The sequence below is a fragment of the Diplotaxodon limnothrissa genome, linkage group LG11 (assembly GCF_057381915.1).
Source record: "Diplotaxodon limnothrissa isolate DT_005_m linkage group LG11, D_limnothrissa_male_GT1.1, whole genome shotgun sequence".
Classification (NCBI taxonomy): domain Eukaryota; kingdom Metazoa; phylum Chordata; class Actinopteri; order Cichliformes; family Cichlidae; genus Diplotaxodon; species Diplotaxodon limnothrissa.
In genome coordinates, this window is record NC_140606.1 from 11,054,420 (window position 1) to 11,077,945 (window position 23,526).

Sequence of the window (23,526 nt, forward strand, 5' to 3'; positions counted from 1 at the left end):
CAGATATATATTTTTCATTTTGCTGTTTGTGCTGTAAGTGACTCTGTCCTGCAGTTTCATCCTTACAGGGATCTTTTAATACACAGAAAGCTGAGAAGCATCCTCTAAGTTGAGGACAGACTAGTGCTTTTTATGTGTGTGTGCCTCTATTACTACAATATTATACTCTGTAATATGATAGAATACATGCTTCCTGCTTTTTTTCTTTCTTTTTTTAATTCTGCAAAATGATTCTTACACATTCTTTGATATTATTAATGCAAGGAACAGATGGATATGTTGTGTCACTGCGCTTACTTATTCTAACTAAAGAGGATGATGTCAGTGAGATAAATGGAAAGGCTGGATTGCATCTTCATGCAGGGAATCCCTTTTGAAGGGTAGACAGTTTGAGTCTGACACTGAAATGGCAGAGTCTGCCGCTAACAATGAAAACTCCTGCATGACTCTCTTGGCTCACAGTGAGCCCTTGGTGGGGTGAAGGCAGTGAGTCTGTGTTGCAGTATCTCACCGAAAACAAAAAAGTACTGTAAATTTTCTTGTTGAGTAACAGAAGTATAAATTCAAAAATCTGGTTTTAAATCAGCTGCTGCTGATTTTAATATCAATCTAAATAAGGGCTCTTTGGAAGAACAAGAACTCCTCCTGCAAGTAAAACCCTGCATATAAAAATATTGCACAACAATGGATGAAAATAACAGTTTGTAAACTGTAACAAAACAGGATTGACTCGATAAAATCTTCTGATGTATGTGCAAAATGAAATTGCAAGGCAAATATCACCCAATATCATTTATTTTAGCAAAACTGCCTGAATAACATTTTTCTGCTACTAACCTCAGAAATGGTAAATGGACTGGTTCTTATATAGCGCTTTTCTACTCTATCTGAGCACTCAAAGCGCTTTATACAACTTTTTCATTCACCCAATCACAATTTTCTAGGTTTTCAGTGCTACCTAACTAGCATTCATACACATTCACACTCCGATGAATGCATCCTTGGGCAAGATATTTGGCATGCAGACTGGAGCACTTAGTAGGTGACCCGCTCTACTACCTGAGCTAGAGCCACTCCAGCACACTTTATGTATTTACAGACCACAGAACCGTTCCTGTCTTATTTTAAAAATGAAATAGAAACATATTTGGCATGTACTGTAGATAGAAACATAGGTAGTGAGGCATACAGCAATCTAATTGTGCTTCTATTTTTAACTTCAGAGGGACCCCTGCAGAGTGTTGTGTCCATGGGGTTGAATCACCCTATCCCTCATGGGTGGTTGTTCCAGAGGGACCAGTCCCCTCCTATGGACCTGCTGCAGTGGATCTACCAAATGGAGAGGGAGAAGAAGGTGCGAGCTGCTGATATCGCCATGTCACTAAGAGGAAAGGTACAGTATGGCGTACAGAGCTGGAACACAGACTCTCCACACATCACAGGCACCATGATTTACTGTTCCAATAAATCACTTGCGTCGCCTAATTTCCTATGGATTTCAATTTCCCCCTGGACATATCTGCATTGATCAACTTCAGGTATAAGGATGTGCCAGGCGTCGCTCACTGTGACACTGAAGAATGGCTCACAGATCTCTGTCAAGGGTGTTTCTGTGTGTGTGTGTGTGTGTGTGTGTGTGTGTGTGTGTGTGTGTGTGTGTGTGTGTGTGTGTGTGTGTGTGTGTGTGTGTGTGGATAGGGGGTAGAGCCGTGGGATTTGTGCACATGCAGCATTTCTATTGAGCGCCGTCGTCGTCACTGTCGAGGCTTTAGGATACAAATCCTTGAGTGTGAGTAATAACATCTGAAAATGTCAGAATCATACAGGCAGAGATAAGGATCAGACAGTTGAATCGGGACTCCAGATATTGTTATTCCTATCATATCTGCTCGTAGTCTAGGCCTGATTATGAGGAACAATTAAATATCATTCTGGCTTCTCCAACAGTTGTTACTGCAGAAAAAACACCAGGGTATAACGCTCCTTAGAAAATTAGACGACATTTTGCGGTCTACTTAATCATTGCTCCAGCCCCAGCGTTTGAGCTGAAACAAATTCACAAGCCCCTGTCACTGTCCTTTATGCTGCATTATCAGGCCAATTACAGCCTTGACAGAAGTGTGCCGCCGGACGACAGGTAGCTGTTTGCATGCACACATTGCTGCCCGACGTGTCCTTGCAGGGGTACACGGTCCCCGGGCCTGTAGATGAGTTTTGAGCCGGTGTTAGGAGGCAACGGCAAGGCCTGACAACGTCTTTACCCCGAGTTCCTCCCCTAGAGGCAGATCTGAATGGATTGCAGAGGCAAGGAGGAGAAATAAATTGGAGAAAAGGATAAATCGATGCTTGGCGGAGAGGCAAACAGACCTTCCAACCCCCGGCCCAGAGACACACACACACATGCACGCACACACACACGCACACTCGTACCACAGCGTGGCTTTTTTTCCTTGGGCTGTATTGGATTGGTATGCAGAGCTGAGGAGAGAGACGCTCAGAAAAAGACTTGGCCTACAAATGATGTCCTTTGTTTGATCCATTAGGTTGGGGGGGAGGATTGGTTGGTTGGGGGTGGATGGGGAGGGTCGTCCCACGGAGACGGTGGAAGGGCTGGGAAACAAACGTCTCTGTCTGTGAGCCTCTCCCTCTCTCTACTCACCAGCATCTTCTCATCTCAGAGAAGAGAGAAAGATCAGCTCGAGGAAAAGCTGGTTGTCGTCTGTCTGCGGTGATGTGTTGGAGGGCAGAAAGGATGCAGTGTAGGTGTGTGCGCCTATTCGCTTGAATATGCTAAATTTACCAATCTGAAGCTTTTCATCTGGAGGTTGTTTTTATTCTTTTTTTTGTGGTCGTGGATTTTTCTATTTGTTCATCGTAGTTGTCGTCCTTGCTCTTGGATAACAGTAACACTGTGTTCACCACCATCATTTCTGATCTGAACTGGGAACTCTGTGACACAATTACAAAACAAACAGTCTGACAGATATCTTTGGGTTTTCATTTTAATATGTATTTTTTTTTTTTTTTAAATAAAGCAATCAAGGTTGATGCCAAAAATTTTTTTGTTAATTGAACAATGAATGATGTTAATACACAGCAAACAACATAAACCCGAAGCTGCTGTTGCTGTTGAATCGTATTACCTCTGCCAACAGGTAATGTGATCGGTTGAGTTGGTCTGTTTTCACGCAAAGTTATTGCAATTTTATTTTTTTGTTTGGTGTTGTCAAGAAAATATCACAATCTGGTCTCTGTTCTAAGTTCTTACTTTGGAACGGGTTTTAGCCTTAGCTGAGGTTTGCAGCATCACACTGTGCTTGTTTGATAAGTTATCAAGGCATATAAATACTGTAAGACTGTAATATAACATGGCAGTGCAGAGAGAAACACTCTGATGTAAGAAACAGCATCATGAGTTTGGACTGGGTGCTTCATTTGTTTTCACCCATGTTAGCAGCATAGCGGTATGAGCTGAAAGGTCAGTAGGGCTGGGAGTCAGTCCACTGCTTTGATCCAGACCCCAAAAATATATGCGATCAACTACAGGACGGATTGATGATGATTATGTGCCGAAATGTTTGTATTCTGTCTGTTTTTCTATAGCATTATCATCAAGCCAATAATTTAAGGTGGCAGGTTCACAAACAATAACCTACAGTAGAAAATTAGCCATATTCCCGTTAGCCTCATTTGTGCTTAGCAAATGTTAACGAATTAGCATGCTAACAGCGCAAACTTAAAAAGCAGGTGTTCTCCTTTCTGAAACCCATGTAAGTTGCAGCAAGTTTCCATCAAGCCTTCATATTTAATATTATGAATGGATCTGCGTGTATGAGAGGCTCTTTGATGCCCACTACTTAGAGCATCAGGCCAACATAACTCTAAAAACCGATTCATAAGATGCTCTCAAATCCAAACTTCAACCTCCTTCCAGTTATTTATGCATCCATTTTGCTCCATCACCCCTACTCTGGTCTGTACTCTACGCTATTTCTGACTCTTTTTGGGAGGCATGCATTTTTCTGAGCTCTCCACCAAGCAACGGCACACAACGCCATTTATTTTAGCTTGGGAGTTCTCTTTTCACTCCGTGTCTTTTTATAGTTTTGTCGTTCATACTGTACTCCCCGCTGTGCTTCTATTTTCATGAATGCTGTGAGAAATAATTGAAAGCACCGTGTATGGTGCCGTCTGTTGCAGCGCTCCCACTTCCTCATGCCTTGTAAATACTGTATCACTAAAACCCCCGCTGTAAGCTGCCGGCTCGGGATTCCTCACAACTCTGAGACGTCAACACTCACTGAAAACTTGAGCCAAGATCAAATCGTAACCAGAGCCTGAACGTTGCTCCTGTGGACAGAGCCAGCGTTTGATTGATTTCAAATTCAGCTGTTTGTCCTTGCCTTTTTTCTTGCAAAAACAGAGTTGAATTGGATTCCTCTGAACAGCTCGTGGCCCATTTCCTCTGTGTGTTTTCTCAGCTTTTTGACTTCCATAAGGAGGGGGAAAAGGATGTCAAAGGAGTCGCGACTCCTGCTGCAAGTGGTGGTGGTGAGAAGTGCAGCAGATGGAAGCCCACAAGGAGCCTTAACAAGAATAAATAACGTACCATAGCTACTAAAAATAAAATATTGCTTATTAGAAATGAGAGTTTCTCTACTGGTTTTGCACATGAATGCAGCTTGCTAGTGTAGCCGAGTGCTGCTCAGCCTGTAAAGACATTGGTGTCACGGTGAGGAATAACTTTAAGAAGCTGAAAAATATGGTTCATTACCAGGTTGGAAGAAATCTGCATTATGGGAAATGCAGGAATCAGTGTATTTTCGCTTCCCCCACACAACAGAGCCATATTTTGTACATATTTTGTTTGTCTTTAACATGAAACATCTGTTTCATTAACCAGATGGGAAAAACTCGAGGAGACAGACCGGTTAAGTCGAGCCTGACATCTAGTCTGGCTTTCAAGGTAAGCTGCAACCCCCACCAGTCCTAAAACACAGGTTATTTTTATAGTTTGGGTTTTTTGTTCTTTTTCTGTTAGGGGGGGTGAAGACTGAGGAGTGGAATAGATGAAGGGAAAATGATTTGATTTAATGAATTCGAGGAATGTGAGTTTGCACGCTAGACACATGGCACTCTGCCCATTTGGCCACCAGAATGCTTTATTTTTTTTTTTCATAATAGATATGTGGTTGGTCTTTTTGTTTTTGTTTTTGTTTGTTTTTTAACAGCTGAAACAATTATTTAATTGAATTGGCAACTATTGTGATATTCAGTTAATTAATTAAAGAGATTTTTCCCTATTGAAATGTAACCCACTCAGGTACAGCGTTTTCGATTGTAGGAGAATTTTCATATTATAAAATTACCCAATAAGTGAACTGAAGAGCAAAATCAGACCCTAGACTGCTATCTTATGACTATTTACACTGTCCCACAGATACTTGACACACATGTTGCCCAGAAAACAAGACCTACTGTTGAGAGGGAGCCTCCTGAAACCGAGACCTTCGGGGACGACGCGGATGAGGAGCGCAGGTCCTTGCCCTCACAGAAGATCCAGGATGTCGGCACAATCAAGCGTTTTAGATCCAACAGATGACGGATCTGTGAGCAGAAAGGCGTGAGAGGGGGCGGGGCAGAGGGAAGGGAGTTAAAAACACAACCATGAACCATAGTTTCGTAAAGACTGTAGTTTTCCACAGTGCAGAAAAGCCAGTTAATCATGAATCAAGTCAGCGTACTGTATTTTGACTTTGTGGCCTCGGTATCAGCAAAGATGACTTATTGTAGGTCGGCTTTGAAACCCACTTTCTCGCCTACACAAACCCCAAAACCCTGTTTCTGAAAAACAAATAGCTCCAGCAGCGCTCGTCTCCGCCCCCCAACCCCCGATCCCACTCCTGGTTTGCCTTCGGAAGTAGCAAAGGTTAGTGGAAGATATGTTTGTCTTTTTCCACTTCAATGAAGGGTGAATTCAGCTCCGTGCAATAAGAAATGGATTACCCCGTTCATTAAAGGGGGCTGCGTCACTCCTCATTGAGTTGGACAAATAACAAATTAATTCCTAGCCGCCTAATTTCTCTCTGTTCTCCACTGAATTCCCAATAACGTCGAATTACTGATCACAGCCATGTGAGCTCTCTCAACTTTCTATCAATTCATTAAAATTTTTGCCACAGTGGAGATACTGCTGAGGAGGATCTCTTCCTTTTTTCTTTTTTCTTTTTTTCCCATGCATGCTTCCTTTAACACCACAAGCTGTATACAAACAGAAAGCAAGTGAAGTGTTAATATTAGGAGATTAAAAAGACCAGGAAGCGTTACAGAGAAAGTTACTTTCACCCCGGGCGGTAAACTTTTTTTTTTCTTTGCCAGTCTAGTGCAGGTCTGTTGGTGGAGGTGTTTTGTAAAGTAGCAGTAGTGTATTGACAGGGCAGTATTGATGTTTCAATTAGAGCAGCGTTACATAGTGCTCCAGCATGGTAACACGGTGCGTCTTCTGCCATCTGCTCTGCCTCCACGTCTGACGAACGAGGCACGTGGGGCTAATCGAGCCGCACATGAGCGATGGGGCTGCGAGATCTTCCGCGCACACACTCGCGCGCGCACACACACACTTATCCTGTACACACGTCCTTATGCAGAAAAATAAGGGGGGAAGGACGATGGAGAGCTCCTCAGCCCTGCTGTTTAAACAGCCTTCAGAAAGCCTGTGATTCCTCGCTTCACATGTGCCACAGGAGAAGCCAGCAGGTTATTTCCCCGACAAGAAAACGGGCAAAAGCGCCAGATGCACAAGTTAAAAATCTTCAAAAAAAAAAAAAGAAGCTCATCTGATAGAAAGAACAAAAAATAAATAAATAAAAGAGAGAGAGAGATCAGCTTCTGCCAGGTTTTCTCGTGCTGGGACAGCCTGAAATAACAGTGTGTATTATGCCTGGCATTATTGCCTGCCAAACCACACGAATCAAAGACCTCATTGTGTGGATTACCTCGTTAATCTGTTGATGCCATTGACTAGTATTGCAGGTGCTAATGTGCCAGGTTTTTTTTCCTCCTCTTTCCTCCTCTCTTCTCTTATTGGGGAGGTGTAGCGTTAGGTTTGTAATCTGTTTTAAATGCTTTCTGGGGAATGAGACGCACTGAAAGCCAGCCAAGAGAGCTCTGCTATCATGGAGCGCTTTCTCTTAATACAGCACACAGAGGGGGACAGACTGACTGAGGCTGCGGCGCCTGTGCCAACGGGGACGAGCTAGCGAGCTACACGCCCCACGCCACTTGTTGAAATATATGACTGCATGAATAATGAAAGAGGAAGAGGGAAGTGGTATTGCTAGAGCAGTCCCACAATGACATCCATCACAGGAATGCCTCATTGCTCCTCTTCTTCTGTTTCCTCCTGCAAAAAGAAAAAAAAAAGGAGCTCCAACTTGTGTCTCTTTGGAGAAGCTAACGGGAGCTGAGCTCAGTTGCCTGCCCGAGCTGATAGACTTTAGAGGTGAAACCAGAAAGAGAGGAAGATAAAGAGGCAGAGAGAGAGAAAGACAGAGGGAAAGGGGACAGAAAGAGAGGTAATCCTTGCTTTTTTTTCAGCTCCCCGGGGTGGTCTCTTCATCCAAGGCCTCAAAGAGGGACAGAATACACGTCCCTGCTACAATGAAGGGGACCCACAGGGGATGTTGCTATCAGTGTGTGTGTGTGTGGTGGGGGTGCAGCTTTAAGCAGGCCTTTGAGTGGCCTAATTGCATTGGAATACAGCAGTCTGAGAGCTGGCTCAGATCACGGCGGGCTGCTGGAGGGGTGAGCGCCCGCACCTCGACAGCCACACTCAGCAAAAGAGCCCCGGCACAAAGCACACAATTAATGCTGTCCCTCTCGTTAACTCTCTCCCCACTTTTTGTCCTCTCCTACTTTTCTCTCATTCTCCTCCTCCTCACCCCCATACCTTCGTCTCTCGCTCTCCTCTCCCTCTCTCGCTCCTCCCTCCCGCCTCAGTATGTCGTCACTCACCCACTGTATTAATCCTCCCATACAGCCTGTCAGTCTCCCTCGTCTTTGATGCACACAACAATTACAGTAAGGATGAAAGGCGTGGGTCGGCTCTCGTTATGCAAGATTCGAAACGGGCCTTGGCGAGAATTATTGACATCCGAACAGCTAATCTGAAATAAAACTCTGTTATTACTTCGAAGGAAGTGATCTGTGCTCGCTGCATATATTTCTGGCTGTATATACTCAGGATTAGGGGATCTTATTTTATTGCATAAATTAAAAATAAGGCATGTACTTTATTTGTATTTAAATGAGCCCACACTGATTGTATTCTTCTGATCTGAAGGTTTTGTATCAGTTCTGCTATCAGCTAAAGTCAAGGCAGCTGATAAATGCAAAGTAAACAGATTTCCATTTCATCACGATTGTTCCCCAAAGATGACACCACGGTAGAGCAATAATGCTCCAGCGGGGACTGTTTGTATCTTTGCTGCATTAAACACAAAGCTGTTACAATCTAAATGTGCTTCATTGGATTTTATCTTTTACAAAGAAAGCCTGGATATCATACAGGAATCTAGAGGTGTATTATATTAGAGATAACCGTGATATTTAAAAAAAAAAGATATATCAATATTGTGCTAGTAATTCATAGGTGGTAATGCTGCAAATAATTGTTTTTTTGTTGTGTGTGCTTTAGTACAGTTATGTAAACATTTGTCCACTGGTATTTTGAGTTTGTTTCATTTAAACTATGAAAAGTCATAGATTATTTTCAATGATAACATTATTTACATTACTTTAAAAATATATTTTCTACAGATGTTACAGTATTGTTTCTATATTTTATTATAAATCATCAAACTAAATTCTAGTATTTTCTGATATTGATTAGACTTTTAAATACAAGGTAAAAAAAACGAATCAGATTTTCAAATATGAATATCTAGTGACTGTTTACGGCTTCTAAGGTAACCATATGAATCTTTTTGGATTTTGGACTGTCGGCTGGACAAAAATAAATGTTTATGACGGGAATTAAATTAATTTAATTTAGCAAGTTGTTCCACACATAAAGTTCAGCAGCTTCACTGAAGGTTTATTTTAGACTGAAATTTCACTGGAAAAAAAATTAAACAAAACAAGTTAACCTACTGGACACAAGATAACGCATCTGCATCACCAAGAAGCCTGTTTTCAGTGAATGGAGGCTTTCAAATCACATCACACCAAAACTGCATACTGAGTTGTGATTGGCTTTCAAAATGATGATGTCATGAATTGTTTTTTTATACTGTGCATGCATATGCAAGGCAGGTTTAAGGTGAGCACAGCCAAACCTAACCATACCTGTCAGCACATGGGTGTGAAAACCTTCCTACTGCACACACACACACACACAGACACACACACACACACACACACACACACACACACACCCCACTGTGTTCTGGGCTGTTTGTGTTCTGGAAACTGATAAGTAAGTTTCATTAGTTAAGACTGTGAAAATAATCATGATTACAAATTTCTTTCTGAAAGGTCTGGCACGTTAAGGTGCTGTATCCTCTCTCTGCAGTGGGCGGTGGACATACTTTTCATTACACGGGTTAATATAATCGTTCTTTGGCGTTCACAGACAGCGAAGAGTGATTGGGCCTCGCCTTCCTCTCTCCCTCAGTTTGGACCCCAATGTCCTCGTCTTTAAATAGGACTCAGCGGACTGAGATCGTGGAACAATCAGTGATTTAAAAAACATATCATACTCAACCAGCCCCTCCTTTGATTTTCTTCATTACACGAGCCGTGTCTTAATAAAATCAAATTATTTCCGCTCACAGGACGCTTTCTGGTGAGAAATTGGCAGAGGGATGTGAGCTGATGTATGGGGAGACAGTCGCCTAATTAGAGCGTTAGAAATTGAATCTTTACAGCACACGGGTCATATAATTATCCTACTGTTAATTTAACGCTTACATTCTCTACTGTTCATTTTTATTCCCTTAAATGCAGTTTGGCAGCGACCTCACTGCGTCTCGGTGCATGAGAGGAAAGGCAGCGTGGCCCCTAACGCTGGCCCCTCTGTGTGATTGAATAACTACGGACCCTGCAGTCCAAATAACAAGGCTCGCATCATTTATGCATTGTTAAGCCACGTAATTGAAACGAGCCATAGTTTGCATATTACGCCATTAAAATAATGTGCTTTGCGTTTCTCCCAACACGACTATTTAAGCCTGTGTGGCGATGTGGTAATTCCTTGAATTACAGCCTAATTACCACAATGTTCTTTTGATTTGGCCGATTTCAATGTTACACCACAATAATGTTCAATATTACCAGAATGAATTACTGAGCCGTGCCTGGAAACTTTTTCCTGGTATGACTTAAATCCTGGCCTCTTCATGTGCTGTCGGTGCAGCTGGATTCACTCCTATGAAAGATTATTAGCCTCTGAAATGAGATCCATTAAAGGCCCAATCAGTAATACTTAATTGAAGAGCCCGAGTGATACATGGAATACGAGGATTTTGCGTGTGTTTTTGCTCTTCATCATCACTACTCGCTTTATGCTGCTGCGTATTACTGATGTAAACAGACCATCAGAAAGCATTGTAGCAGTTGTCCACTGTTTATCTCCGCAATGAATCAGGGCTGATGGCAGTTTTCTTTCTTTTTGAAAGTTTGCTGACAAAACATGTATTTACTATACAGCTAACAGTCTCAAATGTATTCTAAGTTGGTTACGTTACTTGTCTTTTGTTCATATTTTGTGGCATAAAAGATCAGAAATGAGAATTTTGGCCACTTAAGCGACATCAAAGCGCAAAGAAAAAGTTGTAGTACAACTTAAATCAGCATATGAATTGAAACTGCAATTCAGGTAATAGAGAAGCGACATTTTGCAATTAGCACTTGCTCTTTGTTGGATGGCCCTGCATTGTTCCCAGACCTTTGTCTATATACACGACATGTGTTCCTGTGTGAACTTTTTGAATAAATTAACATCACTAATAATGATTTGTGAGCGTGAATATTCACCATTTGTGTTTTCGTTGCACGGCTAGAATTTTTTTTTTTTTTTTTTTTTTTTGGGAGGGGGGGGGTGAAAAGTATTTCTTTGATAATTGCTTTTTTATTGCCTCTTAATTTTACTGCAGGTCCAAAGTTATTAAATAAAATGTTTAATTACAGTTTGAGTCATTTGCATACTTTGAAAGTTATAAATTGTGGATATTGAAGAACTGCCTGCGTTGATTTATAGGTTTAATTTGTGGCCAGTATGTATGACTTTATTTCTGGTGGACTGAATTGTTGTAGGCCATAGACTAACCAAAGGTACTGTTAATTGCACACATGCAGCAGGAATCATTAATGTCTTCTAACATGCAGAATTACTGCCTCAGAAGTTAGAAAGTTAAACATGTGCCTCTGCCAGTGAAAAATGTCCAAGATGTGTTTGTCATTTTTTTCACAGTTTGCTTTCTCTCAGCGGAGTGTGAGGAGCAGCTTTGAGGACAGACATAATCTCTCTCATCTTTTTTTTTTTTTTTTTTTGCTTTTTCTAGCCCTTTCTCCCTCTCAGGGCCCTGTGCTCTTTACTCCTCCCTCCTTTATCCCTGCAAAAGCTTTGTCCCCGCAGTAGAGAGCCTCTCTAAATAGAGGCCTTTAGATAGTCCGGGAACAGGGGTGGGGGAGAGCTGCAGCGATGCAACTGCTGTTGTTTCATTTACCTCTCCCTATGGCAACCAGCAGCAGTTGGCCAGGAATGTCCCCTCTCTGGACAAAGTCCTGGTCCCCGAAGCTGACACTGGAGGGTTGGGGGGGGGGGGGACAGCTGAGACAGGATGGAAACCTGCCCTCCCTGCTCTGGACTAGAGGCCTGAGTTTGGACTTAATCCTCCTCTTCACTTCTTTCTAGTTTCACTTTAGTGGATGACGAGCAACCAGAGAAGGTGTTCACACAATATTAACTCTGTAATCGTTCTATATAAGACCTGAAAATAATTTTGAAATCTCTTTTAGTGAAGTGAATAAGCCTTCAGTACAGTTGCACCATGCTCTAATGGCCCCATATACAGGTTCTTTACAGTGTTGTAAACAGCCATTTAGTCCCTCATAATATCCTTTAAACTGCATGTAATAAGGGCACACTGGATAGAGTTTTATGTCTCTCTTTTTTTTAATCACTAAACTTTGCAAGTCCTCCATGCTATATATGTATAGAGAGAGAAAGCCATAACTTCAACTGGGAGGGGGGCTTCCTTCTTTTTATCAGCATGTAACCAAGACAGACTTGTAAAACTCACTTTACAGCCTAGTTGGACACAAAAGTTGATCTGTTTACTTTATGGGCTGTTAAAAGTTTTAAAGTCAAGACAGCTGACCGACATCTACATTTACAAGCCTTCGGTGAAGGGAAAAAATATACTAGTTTACACTTTTACAGGAAAGCGTCAGTGTTTGAGGAAGTGCAGCTTGAATAGCCGATGCTTTTAAAGATCCCAGTCCCCATTACCAGCTGCAAAAATCACCTGAGACTGATGCCAGCTAATGGCACACACCTCAGTTTAAGCAGAGCGCAATGTTTTTACCTGAAGACTTTAAATACATTTCAGTCTGCATGGCAGCAAATGTTCAAAAGTTTGTTAACATTTTGTTACTGTCTTTTTTTAAATAAAATCAAATTGTTTAAAACATGCCTGAGCTCCTTTCTCTATCAAATATTTCACTTTAGAAGCTTCTTGTGTGACAGATTTGTTACATTTAGTTTCATTCCAATATATGTCATTATAAAAAGTCATTATAAAAAAATGATTGGCTCATCTAAGATATATATTCATCCTCGAGGAGAGACAGCGCAATATGATGCATTTTTCCTGCTTACAGTACACAGACAACTCTGCACGAACAGCAGCAGACATATGAATATGCATGCATTACAACGACAAGCAGAAATGTTGCACTAAAACAAAGATGTCAGACGGAACTAAGCTTTACTGCAAATGTAGACTACACAAAACGCCGTCTAGTCCTTGATGGCACTGAGGGGGGGAAAAGTTATGCGCAAATCAGAAGGGTTCGCACTTTTTCCAGTATTTAATGCCATAAATGTGCATAAAAATCTGAAGTCCACCTAAATTAGGGATTGAATGGTTAAATACAGAAGAGCTCCGGGTCTCCTGGAACTAGACTCCCTGCAGTCTCAGTCTGGATAGAACGAGATTATCAAAGTAAATGAACTGGATCTTACAGCTGCGCTGCTGATCCCGGTGCTCCGTCTCCCCATGCTGCACTCCGGCTCTCCGCTTCCACGGGAGCCTCGGCTCGCACCTCTCCAACAAAGACAGTAGTGTTTGTTGAGACTTCCACGCGGCCAATCGCCGCGCCGTTGCCCCTGGTAACCCCGTCCATCATCCTCCCGTACCCAATGAGCGGCGGGGGGCGGGGCGGAGTCCAGGTGCGCTTCGGCGTCCACTTGGCAGAGCGCCTGGGAGCCGCCTGTGGGCAGGAGAGGTTCTGTCAAATGCGAGGTTCCTTTAATAAGAGCGACCAGTCCGGCTCCGAGAGTCATGGCGACCGCAGCGTCTAACCACTACAACATTCTCACCTCCAGCGCATCCATCGTGCACTCGGAGCCCGGCAGCATGCAGCAAGCCACGGCGTACCGGGACGCGCAGAGCCTGTTGCAGAGCGACTACCCGCTGCAGAGCAACAGCCACACGCTCAGCCACGCACACCAGTGGATAACGGCGCTGTCCCACGGAGAGGGAGCCCCGTGGTCCTCGAGCCCGCTCGGCGCGGAGCAGGACATTAAACCCGCGGTGCAGGGCGCCCGGGACGAGATGCACAATTCCAGCAGCAACCTGCAGCACCAGTCACGGCCGCCCCACCTGGTGCACCAGACGCACGGGAACCACCACGACGCCCGCGCGTGGAGAACCACCACGGCGGCGCACATACAGAGCATGGCGACGACAAACGGCCAAAGCCTTATTTACTCTCAGCCGGGCTTCACCGTCAACGGGCTCATCCCGGGCAGCGGGCAGGGGATGCACCACCACAACCTAAGAGACAGTCACGAAGACCACCACAGCCCGCACCTCAGCGAACACGGCCACCCTCCGTCCCAGCATCAGCACCAGCACCGGCCGCAGAGCCACCACGACCACTCGGATGAGGATACGCCGACCTCGGACGACTTGGAGCAGTTCGCCAAGCAGTTCAAACAGCGCAGGATCAAGCTGGGATTCACGCAAGCGGACGTGGGACTCGCCCTGGGGACCCTGTACGGAAATGTGTTTTCGCAAACCACCATATGCAGGTTTGAGGCCCTGCAGCTCAGCTTCAAAAACATGTGCAAGCTGAAGCCTCTATTGAACAAGTGGCTGGAGGAGGCGGACTCCACCTCGGGCAGCCCGACCAGCCTGGACAAAATCGCGGCGCAGGGGAGGAAAAGAAAAAAACGGACTTCAATCGAGGTAAGCGTAAAAGGAGCTTTGGAGAGCCATTTTTTGAAGTGCCCTAAACCGGCAGCGTCGGAAATAATCAGCCTGGCGGACAGTCTGCACCTGGAGAAAGAAGTGGTGAGGGTTTGGTTTTGTAACAGGAGACAGAAGGAAAAACGCATGACCCCTCCGGGAGGAGCGCTGCCGGGGAGCGAGGATGTGTACGGGGACACGCCGCCGCACCACGGGGTCCAGACCCCGGTCCAATGAACTCTGCCGGACCGGCTCCTCCAGGACTTGTTTACCGTTTTAATTTATCCCACCCCCCAAGGTTATATATAAATCACTGGACTATGAAACGATATAGTGGGTGTTTTATGTATAATAGATTGCAGTGATTACTGACACAATATCTGCAGTGAATATCTGAGAAATGGAAAACGAGTGACGGGAGGACAGGACATTTTTTGTCCTCCCCTCTCGCAGAGCTGAAGGAACATAAGCCCGTGTTATGTTCTCCGAGGATACATGCCCAGCACTGTGACTCCAGACGACGCAGTTTCAAGGTGTAGCCCCTATTGTGTACTGAAATTATACTTGACGAAAAAAGGAGGGGAGGGGAAGAATGGTTTTAGAAGAAAAGCTTCCATTTTCCAGTTTTTTTTCTTCTTCTATTTTTTTTTAATATATATCAATTCCAACCTTTTTGGGGCTGTGCGTAAAAGGGAAATCAAAGACGTTTTTTTAATCTTTTATTTTATTTTCGTTTCTTTTTCTTTCTTTTTTTTTTAGTTTTGTGGCTCTAAATTGTGCGTCCAGCCGTGATGGGTGTGTGGGTAGTGCAGTGGGAGGTCAAAGGAGCTGCGTTAATGGAGTAAAGTGGAGGCCGGTATAGGCTTCAGCCCCAGTGCAGTGGAGTCCAGCTGAGGGTGAGCATCGCCTGAGTCCCATCTGTCAGCCAGACCGCTTTTAATTATTCTGTGTGGACTGAGGTCACCATTTAGTTAAGAACACATTATTATTATTATTATTATTATTATTATTATTATTATTATTAGTGCACGTGCAGCTCACTGGTTAAACTCTTCAGTATAAATGGCCTGAGCGCAGAGATGTGGTAAATAAAAAGTGTGTGACCTCTATCGTGAGTCAGCCAGCAGTCTAAACAACAAAGTCCGTGTTTTCCACACAACAAGCGTTAAATATTATTATTTCCCCCCTCAGAGCGTCTCCCAGCTCCAGGATTGGGGCTCCGTGGCGATTGATTGGATTATATGGCACCTTTTTCTTTTTTTCTCTTTTTTTTCTTCTCCCCACAACAGGATGGGCTCCACACACACACAGATCTCGACACAAGCAACTCTCACAGAACAGTTTGGATCCGCTTTTGTAAATATTGTATAACTTTAAAAAGTCATCCCTCTTTTTTCTCGCTTTTTCTTCACTGGGGCACTTTTTCCCATTTTCTTTCATTTTTTTGTCCCCCTCCCCCCAAAAAACAAAAAAACAAAACAAAAAACAAAACAAAAATCACACACGAGCAGGTTGAGCTTCAGAGTCCATAGCCTAAACCCACCGCCTTGCACTTGTGTACCTTTTTTAAATGGTTCGGACTTTTTTTCTTTTTGTTTCTTTCTCTCTTTTTTTGGTAACGCGTTAATTTTGACGTCTAAAAATGTCTGCTATTTTTGTTTGTTTTTTAAATTCCTCTGAACTTTTATTTTGCATTATTATTATTTTTATTTATTTTTTTTTTGGCTTAATTCGCCTAGTAAGAGTTTGCTTTCGCCATTTTGCGCCCGCTCTGAAATAAAAACAGTGCTTTAAGAGTGAATCCACATAAATATAGCAGAGAAATGTCCACAAATAAACGATCTAAGGGGAGGATTACAAAACAAAATTAATGTGCGAATAATTTGTCCTCAAAACATATTTTAGTGGCGTTCCAAAAATTGCAGCATATGATCAAAATTATTATTATTTTACAATAACCATGCAGCCTTTTTGTTCGTCTGTTTTGCCTTTTTTATGTAACGGGGGGAAATTGCGCGTAGACATTTTATTTAATGTTATTTTTTTTAGTTTTGTTAATGAGATTGTAATTTATTCTGGGTGGCTTTTACAGAAGAGACAAAGGGTGAGATATATAAGAAATGAAGAGCCGAGAAGGCTTTTGTTTTGTAGGGGACGGGGTGACAGAAAGAGAGACCTATTTTTCTTTCTTTTTTTGTAATAGCGGGATTGCCACAGCCTGGACCGTCACAGCTAAATGTATATACATGTTTTTCTCCGTGCAGTAGCTCGCCTTTTTGTTTTATGCAAAGAGAGAAATCCAGGGACTTTTTTCCCCTCTCATGTGGAAACTGCTTTTCTTTTCTCCTCCTCTTCCTTCTCTGTGTTTCATTTGCAGAAAAAATAATAATAATATCATTAACAAGCAGAAACCATCATGGCATTGAAATCTTTCTTCCAGTAGCTTTAAAACCAATCGATCCAAGTCACAATTCACCGGAAATACAAGTTGTGGGATGTAGACCTGTAGCAATCCAACGCTGTTCTTCTTGCTGTTTTTGTTTAATTGCTTGTTTGTTTGTTTTGTTTTTTGTTTGTTTGTTTTTTTTTTGGGGGGGGGGGAATAGGCTATGTCATATTCACTGGATGAACTTGGGGTAGATATGACGCAGAGGTGAGGAATGCCTGCAGGTGTTTCATCACTTGACACATGAACAACGGACTTGCACATTTTTAAATAACGGGGTTGATATTAAACAGCTTTTTTCCAACGTCGAGGCTAAATGTATTTATTTTATTTACACACACACACACACACACACACACACACACACACACACACACACACACACATATGTATACACATATATATATTTCCGTGAAACCCAGCAAATCAGGGAGCTGCTGCACTGAGTTGCCTGACAGCTGTGCTGTTAAAAAATATGCTTCTTGCTTTGAGCCCATTCGTTTGAGTGGAATTAATGGCCGAGAGAAAATCAGGGTTGATGAATGGAAGATTGTGAGCCGATGATGTGTTGTTTCTGCCCCGAGGCTGCTTTTAAATGAACTGGCTTTGGCTGGGAAAACCACAGCTTCCATCTAGGGTTAAATTAGGACTTCCCAAAGTGGAGTCCGAGGACTAAAAAGTGGTCATTTTGGAGGGCTGAATCACGGTCCAATGCGGTAATCTTTTTCTTTTACTAATATGTGGACTTTTTCTTTTATCACGCAGGATTACACACAAAGATTGTGAGCAGATGTAGATGTTTTTATTTAGTTTTCCCCCCTTCTTTTGCTCCTCTTCTCCTCCCTTGAATGACGCTGTCTAGTTTATTTCTTAAGATAATTAATTAATCTAAGAAGACAAAAATGTATCTTATGAAGTCAGCTTTCAACCCTAAGCACAACTTTAGGCTGTCGTGATTAAATGAGGGTTAAAAGACTGGCAATTGAACGCATCGCGACGATGCTTTCCTGATTTCAGATAAAACCTGAACGCTTTAAATTTGTCCCGATGTGCTAACATAAAAAATACTAAGAAAAAAACCCCTCTTCTTCTGTTTCTTCTCTTCTGGTGACCGTGAGTTTGACACTGGTGACCCTGATGGCATTTCCCCCTTTCCCTTGAGTGAGTTATTTCCCCACAGTAAGCATTGGTGTGATGTTTGTGTGCACGTGTGTGAAAATCTAGCCTAGCTGATTATTATTACTATTTTTTCAAGCTTGGATCTGACAGCCAAATGCAAAAGTTCCTGCTTAAAAATGTGCGTGATTGCGCGCGGGCCTTGTGCCTGTCAGAATAATATTAATTAGAATCGGATCCGTTTCCTGTTCTGATGTCTGCAGCCTCACGAGCATGGATGAAGTGCTTCTTTTCTCTCTCAGAATTAAGAAGCAAACAGAGAGGTGGATTGGCAATCAGTAGCTAATAAGGTATTGATAGTGTTTATCAATAAAGCTGATCATAAAGAACTAAAAACCAATCGTGTGCTTTAAACAGAAAAATAAAAAATATGCAGATATCCTCTGATTCAAGGTGGGTGTCATTCTAATCAACGCTAATGTGCTTAACTTAACCTATACAGACGATGATGATGTAATACCAGCTTGCCAGAAAGCGCGTCTTCACGCGTTGTTTTGATGTGGGAAGAAACACCATCATCACCACCCCCACTCACCGTTTGACCTGCCATTTGGACGCCTGGTATGAAATGACCCCGGCATTTAAAGCCCCCTCTGCAACTCTCTGATCTCTGAAGTAGACTTTTGTGAAGCTCTGTAATAAAAATAAATAAATAAAATAAATAACATTTTAAAAAAGGAAAAAAGTGCGCCCTCGCGCCCTTCATCCGCTCTCTAGCAGATGCAATTAATAGCGCGTCGCGTTAATTACACCTTCCTTTTTATTTAGGTGACTTGAAATTTCCCATTAGGCTCACAGGCAAGGAGGGAAAGCTGCTGTGCTGATGCTGTGGCGCTGACTGAACCGAGCAGAGGAAGAGAAGCGGGAGGGTTGGGGTGGGGGGGACACATGGTCGATGCTCTAGCGCCATCTTGCGATACCAGCAGGAGCCTCGGGAGGAGGTCGGGTCAAGTTTTCCTTTCACGACAGAAACGTGGAATAGAAGGCTTCTCTGTTCTTTGGGGATATTATGTTGGGATACTGTTGGGGTATTTTTTTAAGTTCATATTCTTATGCCAATTAATGCAAGGTAAAAAAAAAATAAAAAAAATAAAAAAAAGATTTCACTAAGCTGACAGATGAAAGTCAGGTTCATTGTTCATCCCTTTAACTGTCCGACCAGATGGAGGACATTACTTTTCATTCATAAAAACAAAACAAAAATGGGAAAAATTCAATGTGCAGAAATGTTAAAAGTTGAAAAGATGTTACAGTTTATTAATTCCATAAAATCAGGCTTTAATGTTAGCGTCCCCATGAAAGGAGGGAGTTTGTCCAACTACAATTCATAATTACAATTCAATCTAAATAAAAGTGCAGTGGAGCAGTTTTCCACTGGTTATATCTTTGCCATTCACAGCTGGCCAGTCTCTGTGTGGGGTTGACCAAAGTGCAAGTGATTCTTCAAGCCTCCACCAAGCTCCACATCCCTGCCCAGATTCGTGCTCACTGTGGGCCCTCCGCGTTAAAACTACAAGCTGATTGTGAAAGACTCTTTTACACAAGTATGAGTCAGGTTGTCATGTCTCACCTCCATTAGATAAGCCTCGTCTGTATGTAAACTTACCTCGACAGCATTGGAGGGTTTTGTTCTCTTCTAGTGACAGAACCAGTGTCTCCAGCGGTGGGCAGTGTGAGATTTAAGGAGCATCGCTGACTCAGCACGCTCAGCCCTGCCACTAGATGAGCATGTGCAATTAGTGGTTTTACTAACTTGCTAACAGGGGGGCTGTTAGGTGTAAGTGTGATTCGACAAATGTGGATACATATCAAAAAAGTGATACACAATCTCACTCAGATCACAGAAATCTAGTTTAACACTGTGTGTGTAACTACGCAATGTTTCAGTGTGAATTTCAGGGGTCTAATTGATTTTGAACACGAAGGTTTTAGCCATCCATCCCCTCCACAGTGATCTTCACTTAATGCGTTTGTACGAAGCATCAAACATCAGGGTCCATCTCTGAGTCCTGTGAGGACCAATCAGCCCAACAATCGCTCACTTATCTGTCAGTCTCTCTTTACTCACACCTCCTCCACGCACACACAGAAACACACACAGATAACAGTGATACAAGCTCACGAGCTGAACATAATTCCACCATTTGACATTGTTGTTGTTTCGGTTTCACTCAGATGCATCGCAGCTAATTACACTTTGCACACTTAAGCACACAAACGCGCGTGTGCGTTCATTTGTAAACGAGTTATTGTTTAATTATAACTTCACATGAACTTTGCTGATCAACGGGGCGAGTCGTGTCTCCCCTTCAGCGCATAATTATTCGGGCTATAATTGCTCGGCCTGTTTGTGAAACATGCTCATCCTTCAGCACGGCCATCGCACACATCCTGTGCCAGACCCACGCTGTGAAGGCCCGGTGTAAGAACAGGAAGCTTTAGGTGGACAAATAAAGCTTTTATATCGGCTGTAAATGTATCATTGGCCACATAAAAATTTTTTAACAGTGCCATTATATTTGTATAATCACAGAATTATTTCCAAAAAACCAAAAATGACCAGGGTCAATATTATTAGTCCCCTTTTTACTGAGCCATAGCACAAACCACTGCTGTGCAATGATGTGCTTCACCTCTGTATTGCTCTATGCAGTAAAAGCAATTTAAAACTGAGGGTTATCTTCCAATTTACACACAATATAAAAACTTCAGTGGAGAAAACATCATGCCAAATACAAAAGACATCTGTTTAGACTTGAGAAAAAGAATTGTGGATGCTCACAAAGCGGGAGATGGATATACAAAGTTATCACAAAGCCGCCAAGTGTCAAGAACTGGACTGAGATGTATCATCAAGGAATTCAAAGAGAGCCACACAGTACAGAACAAGCCTGGCAGAAACAGGAAGCGAAAAAACTTCAAAGACTCTGTAAAGCAAACTAGTGAGAGATGTGTCTGAAGAACCCAGAACAACTGCCAAGACATGAATGAATTACTTAGCAAAGTCAGGACTGTTGACGTAAAGAAGACTATCACTAGAATTCTGCATATAAGTGGACTGTGACGTGGACAAGAGAAAGAAGACACATTCAAGCCAGACTGAAGTACGCCAAGGACAACCTGGAGAAAGATTATGCTTACTGGAACTGTGTCCTTTGGTCAGATGAGATGAAACTAGAGCTCCCTGGACACAGACACGCTGATTATGTTTGGAGACAGAAGGAAAAGACATACAATTCAAAGAACATTGCTCACAGTGAAACATGGTGGTGGGAGTGTTATGCTGTAGGGATGCTTCAATACACCTGGAACTGGGAATCTCATCAAGGTGGAAGGAACCATGAAGAAGCATATGTGAAGATTTTGAAAAAGAAAACCTCATGCAGGCAGCAGCAAAACTGGTTCTCGATGGATGTCTTGACAATGAGCCAAGACATACATCGCTCCTGCAGAACTACCTCCAGAGGACCAAAGTAAACGTTACTGGCTGGCCTTGGATCTTTTACTTAAAGCTTGTTCCTCTGCTGCCACAATTAGTGCCTCTGCGCTGTCTTTTAGTCCAGCCACTGGTAGTATTTAGACATTTATATTATATTATATTATATTATATTGTAACCTATCCCCACAAACTGCATGTCTTTGGACGGTGGGAGGAAGCCGGAGTACCCGGAGGGAACCCACGCAAACACGGGGAGAACATGCAGTTTGTGGGGATAGGTTAATTGGTTAATCCAAATTGCCCATAGGTGTGAATGCGGGAGTGAATATGAGCGCGAATGGTTGTCTGTCCCTGTGTGTTAGCCCTGCGACAGACTGGCGACCTGTCCAGGATGTACCCCGCCTCTCGCCCTATGACAGCTGGGATAGGCTCCAGCGCTCCCCGTGACCCTGAAAAGGATAAGCGGAAGCGAATGGATGGATGGATATTATATTATTATTTTATTTAATAAAGACAGATACTCACACAGGAAAAGTCTAAAATTAAAGTGGATTACAGTTGTAGTTCAAAGCTGAAAATATTGAAAGAGTAAGACTAAACTGTCTACTCTCTAAATTCACACACACTTTGACTTCTTTCTCTGTTTATTGAGAGGAAAACAAAAAAAAAAAAAAGCCGTGACTAAGGCCAGCATTTGCAGGCAACCCTCTGTTTAATAATGTAGATGTCACTTTAATACATTTCTAATCATCTGTGCCACCAGGTCAAAGTTGGTGTGAAATCTGCAGGATGGCTGTTTGGTTCAAAACAAGAAAAACTGTGTTGTTCATTTCGAACGAGGAGACCCGAGATAATGCTGACGGGTCACACTATGATTAGAGGGATAAGAAGGGAAAAAAAACACTTCAGGCTCCTAAAAATTCTTCAAAGGAAACAATCTCAGCAAGGAAAGGCTCTCCTTGTAACTCACGTCCAACACTGAGGCCATAGCCTGCAATGAGAGGCCAGATTTTTTTTTTTTAAGTCCTAGAAAATCAATTTTCTGAAAGGAGACCAAAAAAAAAAAAAAAAAAAGAGGGACTTGATGTAACAGGATAGAGTGAGTTCATTTTGAGAAACAAGCACCGCATCTCTTCAGCCAGCATCAGATCGGATCTCTGAAGAGTCACTGTGTGGTGGCACTTTGTTTACAATAATTAGGGCGAGGTATCACAGTTTGGCAACATGTACAAATAAAAACAGTTATCCTCGTGGATGCACAGACGGCTAAAGAAACAGTGTACCCCTGTAGCTTCAAAACACCACCCTGTTGAGTTTAGTGCTTGGAATAGATTTAAGAAACTGAGTGCTGACATTCAATATCCTTAAAAACATAACAAAAGTAATAAGCTTCAGACACAACGGTGAGGACTGCCAGGGATGTCTTCATTATTAGAGTCCAAGGAGGGAAACTAGAGAAGCAGCACCAAGCCACATAATGATGGGTATCACGGTGAGGTCTCCCTCAGGCAGGTCTGAGGCCTGTCGAATCCCAGCCTGAGGAGGGCTCAGAGGAGGTAGACCACAGAGAAGACTGTTTCTGCTGTCAGCTTTGTCCAGGTATGCTCTTGTGTCACTCACACCATCTGGAGATAAGGGGGGGGGGGGGAAGAAAAAGGAACGGAGAGACCTTGTGACACCACTCCCTACCCCCCTCCCATTTACTTTTTAAACGCTGGATTTATTATTCAGGAACAATATTTCCATCCATATATTCCCCTTGCAGATTCGTCAAGCTATGTCTGTAGGCACTTGAAAGACAAATAAAAAGCTGAACTAATTGCTGTGGAACCCCCCCTGGATATATCAGGCTCGTAGAGGAGCGTGACAGCAAGAAATCAAGCTGTAGTGCAGAGCGGAAAGCCTCCATGAATCACGTTTGCATCCACGCTCGCGCGCAAGCACGCGCGGCGACGTTAGTGGCTGAGGAATAATCATTGGGGAGGCAGTCC

General features: G+C 42.9%; 2 protein-coding genes across 2 annotated transcripts in view; both read left to right on the plus strand.

Moving 5' to 3' along the window:
• The window catches only part of LOC146622374 (furin-like), a 76,918-nt gene extending 71,316 nt beyond the window's left edge, over window positions 1-5,602 (plus strand). Inside the window, exons 8-10 of the mRNA XM_085365087.1 lie at window positions 1,224-1,393; window positions 4,904-4,966; window positions 5,441-5,602. Coding sequence (XP_085221213.1) covers window positions 1,224-1,393; window positions 4,904-4,966; window positions 5,441-5,602 — 395 coding nt within the window. The remainder of the gene's footprint in view (window positions 1-1,223; window positions 1,394-4,903; window positions 4,967-5,440) is intronic.
• A 7,837-nt stretch (window positions 5,603-13,439) lies between these two features.
• Window positions 13,440-14,711, plus strand: pou3f2b (POU class 3 homeobox 2b). The gene has a single exon (XM_085365088.1). It carries the CDS (start codon window positions 13,566-13,568, stop codon window positions 14,709-14,711), a length of 1,146 nt encoding a protein of 381 aa, XP_085221214.1. The 5' UTR covers window positions 13,440-13,565.
• Window positions 14,712-23,526: the final 8,815 nt, after the last annotated feature.

Coding starts and splice junctions, on each gene's coding strand:
- pou3f2b (XM_085365088.1), top strand. CDS start 13,566: ATGGCGACCGCAGCGTCTAACCACTACAACATTCTCACCTCCAGCGCA.